This window comes from Lycium ferocissimum, chromosome 8 (assembly GCF_029784015.1).
Source record: "Lycium ferocissimum isolate CSIRO_LF1 chromosome 8, AGI_CSIRO_Lferr_CH_V1, whole genome shotgun sequence".
NCBI lineage: Eukaryota > Viridiplantae > Streptophyta > Magnoliopsida > Solanales > Solanaceae > Lycium > Lycium ferocissimum.
This window is the reverse complement of record NC_081349.1, coordinates 38,528,054-38,540,745: the sequence shown is the minus strand read 5'-3', so window position 1 is coordinate 38,540,745 and position 12,692 is coordinate 38,528,054. Positions and strand designations below refer to the sequence as shown.

General features: G+C 34.0%; 1 protein-coding gene across 1 annotated transcript; it reads left to right on the top strand.

Annotated features, from left to right (window-relative positions):
• Positions 1 to 2,296: 2,296 nt before the first annotated feature.
• LOC132068377 (uncharacterized) lies at positions 2,297 to 9,603 on the top strand. Its single transcript, XM_059461947.1, has 7 exons — positions 2,297 to 2,560; positions 4,059 to 4,247; positions 7,726 to 7,854; positions 7,963 to 8,083; positions 8,180 to 8,261; positions 8,915 to 9,068; positions 9,170 to 9,603. Exons 1-7 carry the CDS (start codon positions 2,432 to 2,434, stop codon positions 9,308 to 9,310), a joined length of 945 nt encoding a protein of 314 aa, XP_059317930.1. The 5' UTR covers positions 2,297 to 2,431; the 3' UTR covers positions 9,311 to 9,603.
• The last annotated feature ends 3,089 nt before the right edge of the window (positions 9,604 to 12,692 follow it).

Sequence of the window (12,692 nt, the reverse complement as noted above, 5' to 3'; positions counted from 1 at the left end):
TTTTTTATATTTTGGTATATGTAGTATAACTTAAGCATATAAATTAATATATATATATATATACACACGTATATGTTGTATTGCAGTTGATCTGGCCGTTAGTACATAGTAGTCGATAAATATTTAAACTTACTTATAAACTTATATAACATATGTAAATATACCTACAATATACTAATAAATACTATAATATATATATACTATACCAAAAAAAAAAAAAAGGGGTTTTGACCGTTTGAACGGTGACCGCTCGGTATTTGGATTTGTAATGGCCGAACCGTGGCGGTTCCGATTTTTTAACTCCGAAAGCCGCCGTTTTCGCTCAACCACATTGGTCCGACCGGCCAGAACTAGTCGGATAAACGCTTAATTTCAATAACTTTTTTGTAAACTAATTCCTTATAAATACCTTTTTGTAATTTTCTTCTGTGTCATGTATTTTCTTTTTTGGATAAAAACTACGGAAAAAGGATTAAATTACCCCTAAACTTTGAAAAATAGTTTATCCATACCCTTCGTTATACTTTAGGGCCAATTATATTAAACTAATTTCTTATGGGTATACATGTAAATTAATTATTAGCTTATATGTATCATCCCGGCCATAAAGGTATTTTACCCTTCTAATTAAATAATTTTTTACCCGCTAAAATAACTCAATCATTCAATTTTTTTCAAGTAAAAATAATACGGATAATTTTTTATTTTTATTTTTGGAAAAATTGATTACTTTTTGAAAAAAAAATTAGGGTCGGATTGAGTTATTTTATGGTAAAAAATTATTTGAGGTAAAATATACCTGAGCTACTTGATGCCATTTTCACTAAAACGCTAGACATATGTATATAATTTACAAGATAATATAAGCATGGTATAATTTACCCTAAAATAATTGAAAGTATATGGAATAACTATTTTTCAAAGTTCAGGGGTAATTTTGACAAACTATGTCAAGTATTAATATGCCTAGTTCCTTAATAAATGGAACCTTTCTAGTGAAAGTTTCAAACCTTTAATTGACCAGAAATGTAAATAAATAAAAGGAGTCAAGTAAATTGGTACTCCATATCATTCATTTTGCTTATTGCTATAAATAACATGCCTTAATTTTGAAGATTCTGGAAATATGAAATGATGAGCTTATAAGCTTTCTAAATGTAGAAGACAAACACAACTTTTCTATGTATTATTTCTGAATTCATTATTCGAAATAGTATATATTAATACCCACTCGGAAGAAAACGCATAACTTTATTCCTACTTTAGTAAAACTTTGGTTTTAGAATCCCATTTCCATTCTCCAAAATTTTAAAATAAAAGGCCTCCACCTCTTTTCCACAAAAGCTTTTGTCTTTTCCAACAAAATCTTTGAATTTTATTTTTGGACAAAAAAATAAAAAAAGACCAACCAATAACTCAATAGCTACGTAAAGAGTCGAAGAGCAGTGATCCTTTACATATGCAGCCACTCGCTACACCATCGCGTGCCAAATACTCTCTTTCTCAATCTCAAAATATAAATTCAAGGGAGAACGTGTAAATATAGGAATGAGGCATATATACTCACATAAATGACGCAAATATATCTTTTTTGTTGACAAAAATTTCTTAAAAAATTTATTTAGCTTGCTTTTAATTAAAAAAAAAAACTTTATGACATTAAAAAATAAGTCTACCCATTTTCTAGTAGGACTTATCTTTTTTAAAGCCATGAGGTAACTTTTTTGACCGATCAGGTCTCGTTAATTTTAAAGAGATATTTTTTTCAAATGAATCAGACAACTCACTAGAAAAAAATTGACACGTAACTTTTAAAAAGTAAGTTTACTAAAAAATGGGTAAACTCTATTCTAAGCCATGTGACATTTCTTGATTAAAAATTAATTTGAATAATTTTTTAAAACATTCCGCCAGCGAAAATGATATTTGCACCATTTTTAATACATATAATATATACGCACCACTTTTTGACCTTTTTGCCGATTCAAAAATGGAGGCTCCACATTCATTTTTTTTCCTTCAAATTAATTACTATTCCCTCTATTTTAATTTGTTTGAATTTATTTTCTTTTAATTCATATTAAAATGAATAACCTCTTTCCTAATTTGGAAACAAATTCACTTTATAAATGATTATCTACTATGTACACAAATTTTTAAGTGCTTATTTTAACTATAAATTTCAAAAGCTCTCCCTTTTTTTAAATATCATGCCAATCAAATCAGGGCCATATAAATCAAATTGACAGAGAGTATTCAGAATTTTACAGTAATTATAATAATCCTAATGAGTAATAATACCCTCAGCATCTACTAATAAGCAATATAACGGGTCAGTAGAAAAGAGCTTTGAATTCTCCTATCATAAATTTGCCATTTTTGACTTCCCGAGTGCGCAACCTTCACAAGTCCTCGTTTCCGGCCAAAAAACATGCCGGAGATAGCACAACAAGTGTACGCCCCTAGAAGTCTACAAATTTGGAAATCGCTACTTAACTGGCTATCCTTCTTCTTCCACATCTTCCTTCAGATCCTTAAAGGAACTCCTTTCGTAAATCAGGTACTCTTGGGAAAAATTGATCAGGATTTTGGTATATTTTAATTCATGTCTAGTTAGAGTTAATGATCAAACACACACACGAACTATCATTTTTTTGCGAGTTTCCTACCTAAACTATCAGATGTGTTTGAGATGTGTTTTGCTAAATAGTTGGTGATAGTTCGAAACTCAAAGTGATAGTTCAGGTTTGTTTTTGACCATTATTTTTCGAATTTATATATGAAAAGATTTTCCTATTTTGAGTTAAAGTAGATTTTGTATTATTATAGATAGAAGATAGTGTGGAGAATTGTAGATATAGTTCAGGTACTGTTGTAAAGTATAATTCAAATTTTGTAAAAAATTAAAATTGATTAGATTTAGATATTTTAATTCATGTCTAGTTAGGATTGGAAAATATTTTTCTATTTTGAGTTGAAGTAGATTTCATTATAAATTGTGGTGTTGCTAGCTATTTTTAGTGTGGATAATTGTAGATAGTATTTAGGGATTTATTGAGTTCATGAATAAACTTCAGGTACTGTAGGAAAAAATAATTCAATATTGTAGAAAACTAAACTTGATTAGGATTTTGTTATTTTAATTCATGACTAATTAGAATTTATGCTAGCTATTTTCGTGTAACTGTCGAGAGAATTTAGAGATGTTCATGAATAAACTTCAGGTACTGTTGGAAAAAATAATTCAGAATTGTAAAATTGATTAGGATTTTGTTATTTTAATTCATGACTAGTTAGGTTACAGTCAAATTGAGTTAAAGTAGTTTCATACTATTATTATTATAAATAGAGGTGATGCTAGCTATTTTGATATAGTAAGGAGAATTGTAGAGAGCATTCAGAGATTTATTGAGTTCATGAATAAACTTCAGGGACGCTCGTACTTGTAGAAAACCAATGTTCATTAGAATTTGGTATTTTAATTTATGTCTAGTTAGGATTTATAGTCATTTTGAGTTAAAGTAGGTTTCGTACTATTATAAATAGATAAATTGAGGTGCTGCTCACTATTTTAATATAGTGTGGAGAATTGTAGAGAACATTCAGAGTATTGAGTTCATGAATAAACTTTAGGTACTGGTGGAAAAATTATTTCAAAATTTGTGGAAAACCAAAATTGATTAGGATGTGGTATTTTAATTCATGTCTAGTTAGGAATGGAAAAACTTTTTTTATTTTCAGTTAAAGTAGGTGTTGTACTATTATAAATAGAGGTGCTGCTAGCTATTTTCTATAGTGTGGAAAATTGTAGAGAGTATTCAGAGATTTATTGAGTTCATGAACATGAATAAACTTTAGGAACTATTAGAAAAAATAATTCAAAATTGTACAAAACCAAAATTGATTAGTATTTGGAATTTTAATTCAAGTCTAGTTAGGAAGATTTTTCCATTTTGAGTTAAAAGTAGGTTGGTTATTATAAATGTAGGTGCTGCTAGCTATTTTATATAGTGTGGAGAATTGTAGAAAGCATTCATGACTTCATGAATAAACTTCAGGTACTCTCCTGCTTTGGCGTTCGCAATAGCTCTCTTCTCTCTTCCTCTCCGCAGTTCAAACCGTTGCCTGATGTTGAGCTGCTCGAGGAGGAGGCGGCGCCTCTGTCAACCGTCGCGCTCTCGACTTTGCAAATCACAGCCGGAAGTGTTCCAATTAGTGTCGATGAGGAACATTTACAGCGGCTCACGGTAAAGTCTTGTAAGCTTTGTAGGAGACCTTAATATTTACTGATGTTGACATTATTGTTTTAGCTGTAGAAATTGGATTTGAGTATTATGTTTTCCTTTTATTGAATCGGTATGATGAAAGACTCGAACTTTGCTATATCAGGAAAAGTGTTTCTAGCATTAAACTCTGACAAACCTCTGCATCATTAATACATTACTTATACAACTTTGTATCATATATTGTTTTGCCTGTGTAAAATTTGTATAACTAATGCTTGCATAACTTAGCCGGAAAACTATTCGTTTGTACGGGATAGAATGTGAAATAATAATGTGTGTTAGCAATACCAAGATAAAACTAATTTTTGACTTTGCTATTGCAATCTCTGGATACTGGCCCTTAAGTTGCTAACTCAACAGCAACCAACAACAACATGCTCAGTGTATTCCCAAAAGTGGGGTCTGAGGAGTTAAGATGTATGTAGACCTTACCCCTACCTTTGTGGGAGTAGAGAGGCTGTTTCCGATTGATCCTCGGCTCAAAGACTTAGGTTGCTAACTCGTATAATATTATTCATTAAATAATTGTAATTTTGTATTACTAAATTTGTTTAACTTGTGCATGGACCAAACGACATATATGTTCACATTATCATTGAACTACTTATCATTCAGATGAACATGATTAACTATTGGTACACAGTTTGATGGCATTGCATTAAGCTCTTTGAATATTTATGAGAATGAGTCAGATATCACTCTTGTATTGGTCACTCACAAGTTGAACAAAGTTATTGTTTGCTAAAGGCGGAGCTAGAATTTGCACTTTATGGGTTCTAATTTCTAAGATAGCAATATCAGGTGTTAGTAATTGGTTTTGAATTTAATTTTTATACATATTTAGTGAATTTCATAGTACAAATCCAGAGTTTGGACTAAAGCTACTGGGTTCCCGCCGAACCAGTAGGTAACCTTCTAGCTCTGGCCCTGATTGTTGTTAACAGTTGAATACTTGTTAGGAGTTAGTAGGTTTTCACTAGGCCATTAACCTGTGTTTAAATGGTCGTGGCATGTGCCAGACTGCTGGTCAGCAGTGGAAGTTGTTAAATTCGTACTAAATGGTAAAATGGGACCTGTTGTCTATAATTTTAGTTTCTTTTTCTGGGTTGGGGATCAGATTTTTCTCACAGATTTGGAGTGAGTTTAATGCTAACCAATTTTGGATGCTCTGGTAAACTATAACTTTTTTAGTTTAATAGTTATGAGTTGTTTTTATTGAGGCGAGGGTCTATTGGGAACAACCTCCCTACCTTCACAAGGTAGGGGTAAGGTCTGCGTATACTCTACCTCCCCAGACTCCACCTAGTGGGATTTCAAAATACTGATTAGATGTTTGATGATTGCAAGATCACTTGCAAAGAACAAAATTGTTGATATCTAACATTGGAGAAAAAACTAAATGCGAAGTAGACGCGAAGAATTTTAGGAAGCATTGTGTAGGTCAATTTGGTTTATACTCTTCTGCTGCTCGAAATTCCAGTTCAATTAACAGTTTAACACTGACCTAACTCATGGATGCTTGTGCATGACCTTCTTGACTTTCTTTTGCGGGGATTCTCAGTAATACATCCTTTTCCTTCCCCATTCTTTGATTCGTCCCAATATAAACTCAAGTAAAGGGTAAAACAATGAATTGTATAACATGATATGAAAGTGGTTAGAACATGTTAGCTTTCCTGTCATGAAGAAACATAATTTCAGCCATAGCATATGATTTGTTAATTATAAATATGTTTTTTTTAAGAGGCATAATGTGGAATATACAAGCTAAATAACTTATCCTTAAAAAAAAAAAAAAAAACGGTGGCATAAGCTGGTTTTTTTGAGGCATCTTTCACACGCATCGATTAGTCCACGGGGTGCTTACTACATCCCACCGGACAGGTACGGGGCGGCTCTGCTCGCTAAGACTCAAGAAAATTAGAAGATTAGCGTTTTTGTCTTTGCTGGAATTTGAACCCTGATCTCTTATAGTTTTCCCTTATTTCATTGACCTCTAGGCCATACCCTTGGGTGCAGGTATAAGCTAGTTAAGTAGTGTGCAAAAGCACGTGCAGATTGGCACCGGAAAATCACAACTCGACTTGCAAATTTAGTATAAGCATATAACATGCAAAGTTAGCTTCCAATCTGAGTAGGCGAATATATTTAAGGAAATCCAAGTCATAAAAGGAGGAAATTTTAAAGCAGGGAAACTATCACAAGGATATGAACAGTTTAAAAGTTGATAATTGAGATTGACGAAAGAGGCAGGAGTTCCTGGGAGAATCATTAATTTGCCAGAAATTATGTCAAAGGATTAGGAATATTGTGATTTACAAAGCTAGTAAGGTGATTTCTATTTTTTGCAGAATTACAGTATTCTTTTGGGTTTCTTCTTATCTCTTCTTTCTTTATTTCTTGGGAAGGTGGTGGTTCATGCTTTTAGCACACCCTTAGCTTGCAAATCAGATTCATTGGGCAAATGGATTGTCAAAATTAGCTGGCTAGTTTATGGCCATGCAAGTGTGATGAGCTTTTTATTAGGCATTGGTATAGGCTTGAGTCAGCAAAGTGCCGCTGTAGCAAGTTTGGAGGCTTCTATATATGTGTAATAGGCCCTTTATTGGTAACAGGTAGTGCTCTTTATACTTGAGGAGCCCTATATCAACAATCTTGAGTGTATGCCAGGTCTTGGATATTTGAAGTTTTAAATACGTAAATAATATTGTGTGATCGGCTGTCAATTACATGGTTGGCCACACCATAAGAAACAATTGGACTGCTGTTCCATAAGTGCATCCCATATCTCTCGTCTTGCTCTGTGTGCTGTGCTCTGGTGTGACAAGCAGAACCTTGATTTGCTGTGTCTCTGTCCCAAAAGGTTAAGTACAAGGTTACACACTAGCATCTTGGTGATTCTGGTGAAATACCTTCTATATTTATCCTTTCTTTGGCATGGTGGGCCTTATTTTAGATGGATTCGTACCAGAAGAGGATGTCATAGAGGGGAGGGTCTGTTTACTTTTATTTTGCTTTCTTGATGACAATTTTACATTTTGCTTCATCGTTTTATGTCCATGAACAAGACTATGTCTTGGTTTCGAAGAATATACCTTCACTTGATGAATAAGAGTTGTAGTTCAAAGAAGCTTCTGGCACTCTCTCAAGAGTACTGACCTCTAACTGAATCCGAAAGTTGACTTGTATCAAGGAGAGATGGTGGATTTTAGGGACAAGAGGGAGTCTAAAATCACTTACACTAACTGTACCAACAACCTAGCTGGGATTTCGGATGACCGGCTAATTAAATGTTTGTAGAACTGGATAACCGGTGCTTCCTGCAACATGTATTAACTTCTGACTGGCAATGATGTTGATCAATCTTTTAATAGATATTTTGTTAAAATGACTCCTCCTGTTTATGTTTTTTTCTCAAGTTCTTAGATGCTGGATGCAGGTGGTTCTTGACTTAGATGAAACTTTAATTTGTGCGTATGAGACATCAAGTTTGCCTTCCATCATTTGCACCCAGGCAACAGAGGCTGGGTTGAAGTGGTTTGAGCTGGAGTGCGTATCTTCAGAAAAGGCATACTTTCTAATTTCTACTATTTGATAGAATATTATAGCAGATTTCTTTGTTATTCTAGCAAGTTTCTTTGAAATCCGTGCTAATTTCTCTTCTTGGAGGTTTTAGGAATATGATGGCAAACCTAAGATCAACTATGTCACAGTTTTTGAACGTCCTGGATTACATGAGTTTCTAAAACAACTTAGCGAGTTTGCTAATCTGGTCTTGTTTACTGCTGGACTTGAAGGTTAGCTCATTACATTTTACTTGATTTAGTTATCTTCCTTCTCCATTGGTGCCTTCATCCAAAATTATTGAATTTGCCATTGTTATGTGCGTACAGGATATGCAAGACCCGTTGTTGACAAAATTGATCTTGAAAATCGGTTTAGCCATAGACTTTATCGCCCTTCAACTACTAGCACGTAAGTATAGATGTTTTTCCATCTTTTCTATCTGGCATCATTTGACATGTTAAATGTGAGGCTAATCTATTGTTTTTAAAAGTATCAAAGAGTGAAGAAATTTAATCTGAAAGTAAATGGCATAAAAGGAATAAAAATCTGATGCTATTAGAAGGAAAATTGGATTCATAAAAATGTTTGATGCTCAATGCCAATAACTTGCTCACATGGATTAAGGTGACATTTGTATCAAGTTTTGAAGTTCTTCAGTTTGCAAAATCAATTTAAGAGTTTTTAACGTGTTTGTTGAGCTAAATCTTGAAGAAGAATTACTCTTTTATGAATGCATCCAAACTCAGTGTTTCGAACTTTTCAAAAACTGGAAAACGCTAGAAACTAGCTTTTTAGTTTTTGAAAGCTTTGACAGCTTAGTTTGGAAATCTTGAAAAAAAGTTTTCAACATTTTACTCGGACAAACACTATTTGCGAAACTCTTGTACTTCGAAACTTCCGTAAATCATCCGATAGCGGATACTAGCAGTAAGTTCTTATTTTAACAGTGAACTCTGCTTTTTGTTGATACCACCTATAACAGCTCAAATAGTTTAAAGCCACTGTTGTTTCTACATGACTAATATAGCTACTGTAAATTTGACACAAAATGTGCATCACAGGGAATTCCGGGAACATGTGAAGGATCTGTCATGCATATCAGAGGATTTATGCCGGATTGTCATTGTTGATAACAACCCATTCAGTTTCTTATTACAGCCTTTAAATGGAATCCCGTGCATTCCATTTTCTCCTGGACAACCCCATGACGACCAGGTATAAGAAATGAGCAGAAAATATAAATGAGGGTTATTCCTCAAATTTTAGCCTACTTTGATCCCCCATGAATTTAACTTGGCTTTCATCTTCTACATTAGCTTTTGGAAGTAATCCTTCCACTTCTCAAGCATCTATCTGAGCAGAAGGATGTAAGGCCTGTGCTTCATGAAAGGTTTCAAATGCCCGAATGGTTTCAAAACCATGGAATCCCCGCTTGTGAATTCACAAATGTACGATGATCTTTTGCAAGTAAAATTTTTGCTATTCCAGGAGACAAGACACACCTATACTCTAAATTTGTTGTACAAGGTTAGTACCTCTTCACCGGAAGAACAAATTTTTGTATAGATTATTTGTGCAGAGGAGTAGCCATCTATGACGACCCAAATTTCTTATCTATTATATTCTTTTGTAACTTTGTTTATAACTTCCATTGTCAGAAGAATTATTCATGTATGAGCAATTGTTGTAAACAGTGATCACCAATATTTATACTCCCCTCACCAAAATTTATGTATAGATTTGATGATTAGATGCTCTCTCCAGCAATGACAAAGTGTTAATTTGTTTAAAACTTCTGAGTTCTTAATTTTTTTTGGTGGCTCCTACAGTATTATTATTCCTTTTTTTCTTGTATCGTAAATGTAGTCTTTATATTTTTTGAACTTCTAATGCCTCTGGCCTACAGTATTTTATCTGGTAATCCCCGAGGGTATAGCAAAAGTAAAAACGTAGATATTGTTTCTTTAGCTTTTATCAAGGATATGCTCTTGTGAGTTTGAGATACAAAGATTAAATGAATCGACCTTCAAGGCCATTGATTGTGTTTGAGACTTTAGGTTTTATATGATAAAGCTAAATGAGGACAAAGCAAATCATAGCAAGTGGTTTCTTCCCATCTATTTAAACATTGATGAACAAGAGTTATTCGATACATGTGCTGGTAGGAGATAATAGGTACCTCTTGAAATTAGTCGAGAGGTGAGCACAAGATGGTTCAAACACCACAAATGTTTTTTCTCTTTCAAAAAGCTAGTTGACAACAAAGCCATGTTCTTGAAGCTCAGTCAAGCAACCAAAGGGAAGCAGGCTTGATGCATGTGTTGTGTAGGAAATAGGAATGTTTAATACTCCTCCTCCTTTCCTCCATTAAGAAAAGCATAGCACTAATCATAAGTGGTATTTGACTAATACATTTGTCCCTTCTTTAAATGAGTAATTTATGGTTATATGCTTTTCGCATTAGTAAGAGTGGAGTAATTGAAAAAAAATCCACCTTGAAAAATATTTTGGAACAGATTTGTTCAGCTAAAGTGAAAGAAGAGCAAGAGAAGGGTATTAGGGTAATTGTAACGCACACTTTGCCATTTCTTTAGCGTCAACGTCTTAATGAGTCGGATTATACTTCTGGGCCTTCTACCTCGTTCGTCTTCAAATATACTTTTTGCTGTTTAATTTTGGGCAATTTGCGCGATTGTCCTTATTCAGGGGTGGTCTTTAATTTTTGTCCCTCAAATTGCTGGTCTTTAATTTTTCTCCTTCGCCTAATATCCCGAACACGGGTTCGACCTCAACCCCGCCAAAAATAAAAATTCGCAAGACAGAGTTTCGTAAAGAAAATTAGGCCTATCCGGGCATAAGTTAGGCGTTAAGGCAAATTTTTGTCCAAAATTAGGCCTTAAAGCAGAGGTTACGCGAAAGCCTTATCTTGCGAAATTCTTTTTTTTTTTTTTTTTTTTTTTTTTTTTAACGGCGGGGTTCGAACCCATAAATCTTAGTAGGGTATTTTCGATGTACCACTGTTTAAGCGAAGGGTAAAAATTAAAGACCAGCAATTTGAGGGGAAAAAATTAAAGGCGAGTGCCTTTGAAGGGCAATCCACGAAAAAAAGAAGTTTAAATCTTGTTCATCATGACTCATGAGGATTAGTCCTTAACCCCCAAAATAGCAGTCATATTAGATATTAGATATTTTTTAGAAGAGAACAATATACCAGAGAAAAAGAGTAAAAGAAAAGGACAAAAAAGAAGAAAGACTGCTCGAAGAAGATGCTATCTCTTCTAGGATGCAACAAAACATGCACCTCTGTGGTCACAACTGTCTTAATTTCTTCTTGATAATAGTTTTATCGGGCCAATTTGTACACACATCAATTATTCCATTGGATATTTTTTAGTTCTCAGGGATATCGAGAACTCTGCCAATCAACCATCAACTAAAATGAAATCACTTGGCGTTTTTTTGCCTCCACTAGAATTTGAGTTTTGATCTTCGATTCCATAATTTTCATCTTATTTCATTGATTGTTACGCCACACTCTCTTGAGTAGACGGTCAAATAGCACAAAGTGTGGATTCAGCTATTATTCATAGTTTATACATGTTTTTTGCCTTTTCATGGAATTGAACTGTGCTATATGAAAATATGATATACATGGTATGAAAAGTAACTTTTATTTGAGAGGCAGAATAGCTTGGGAGGCTCTTGTACTTGTCCTGATTTGTCATCTCGGTGTTTGTATTCTGTGGAGTTTCATGTAGACCCCTGAACTTGTTTAAAATAGGTATTTTAAACCCTCTAACCGTTGACCGAGCTTATGCGGCATTGGTATTTTAAACCCTCTAACTATTTCGAACAAGTTTAGGGGTCTAGATGAAACTCCACACTCACAAACACCGGAATGACAAATCAGAACAAGTACAAGGGCATCCCAAGCTATTCCGCCCATTTGAAGAGCAAAATAATTGACACTTCTTTTTCCCTTTTTCTATTCTTGTACATGAAGTATAGGATTCATGTATAACATAGGATAAAAACTAACAAAATACTTAGCAAAATGTAAGAAGTCTAAGATTTAAAGTTCTTAATAATATTAAAGGGATTAATGTAATAACTTTTTTTAACGAACGGTGCCTGAGCCAATTTATAGGCACATGACTATTTCATTGAGTACCAATTGCTTATTACTTGCATAGAAATACCAGAGATTACTCTGCTCACATTGTACTTCCTAAAGTGACATGTTGCGTAATAATATGGCCGGTCCTGAATTTCCATTCTTGATCATTGCATTTAGTTGGTCCTGAGGATTTATCTTTTCAGTGTATCAAGTTTCATATGTTATGGAGGTATTGGCTTTAAGTCCCCCTCCCACCTGTAACGTCTCTTTTGCCGAAAATAAACATGGTAGGGGTCCATGCCAAACCCCCCACCACCACGGGAAGTGAAAGACAGGGTGGATGGCTTAAAAAAAAAAAAAAATATGGCCGGTCCTATGACAACCATATTGCACTATGTGGTATACATTTACTCTTGGATCCACAATATCTTCTTAAGTACTTCCTATTTGAATTCACACTTAATAGATATATTGTCAGCGTTCACGCTGAATTTTGTGTGTACTCATTAATTCTTTTCCTTTCGTCAATTATGGCTTCTTGGAAAACGAAAGGTGAAGAATCAGTGTAGCCCACTGATAAAAACAAAAAGAATGGGTCCATGCGTCTTCATTCCTTCGTTGAATCGGCCTCCAGACAAAGAGTTTTAAGGACTAAAATGTAATAATGCAATTTGATTGGAGAAGGAGTTTAAGAAAGAAGTGAAGGCTTTTGAAATTTGTGA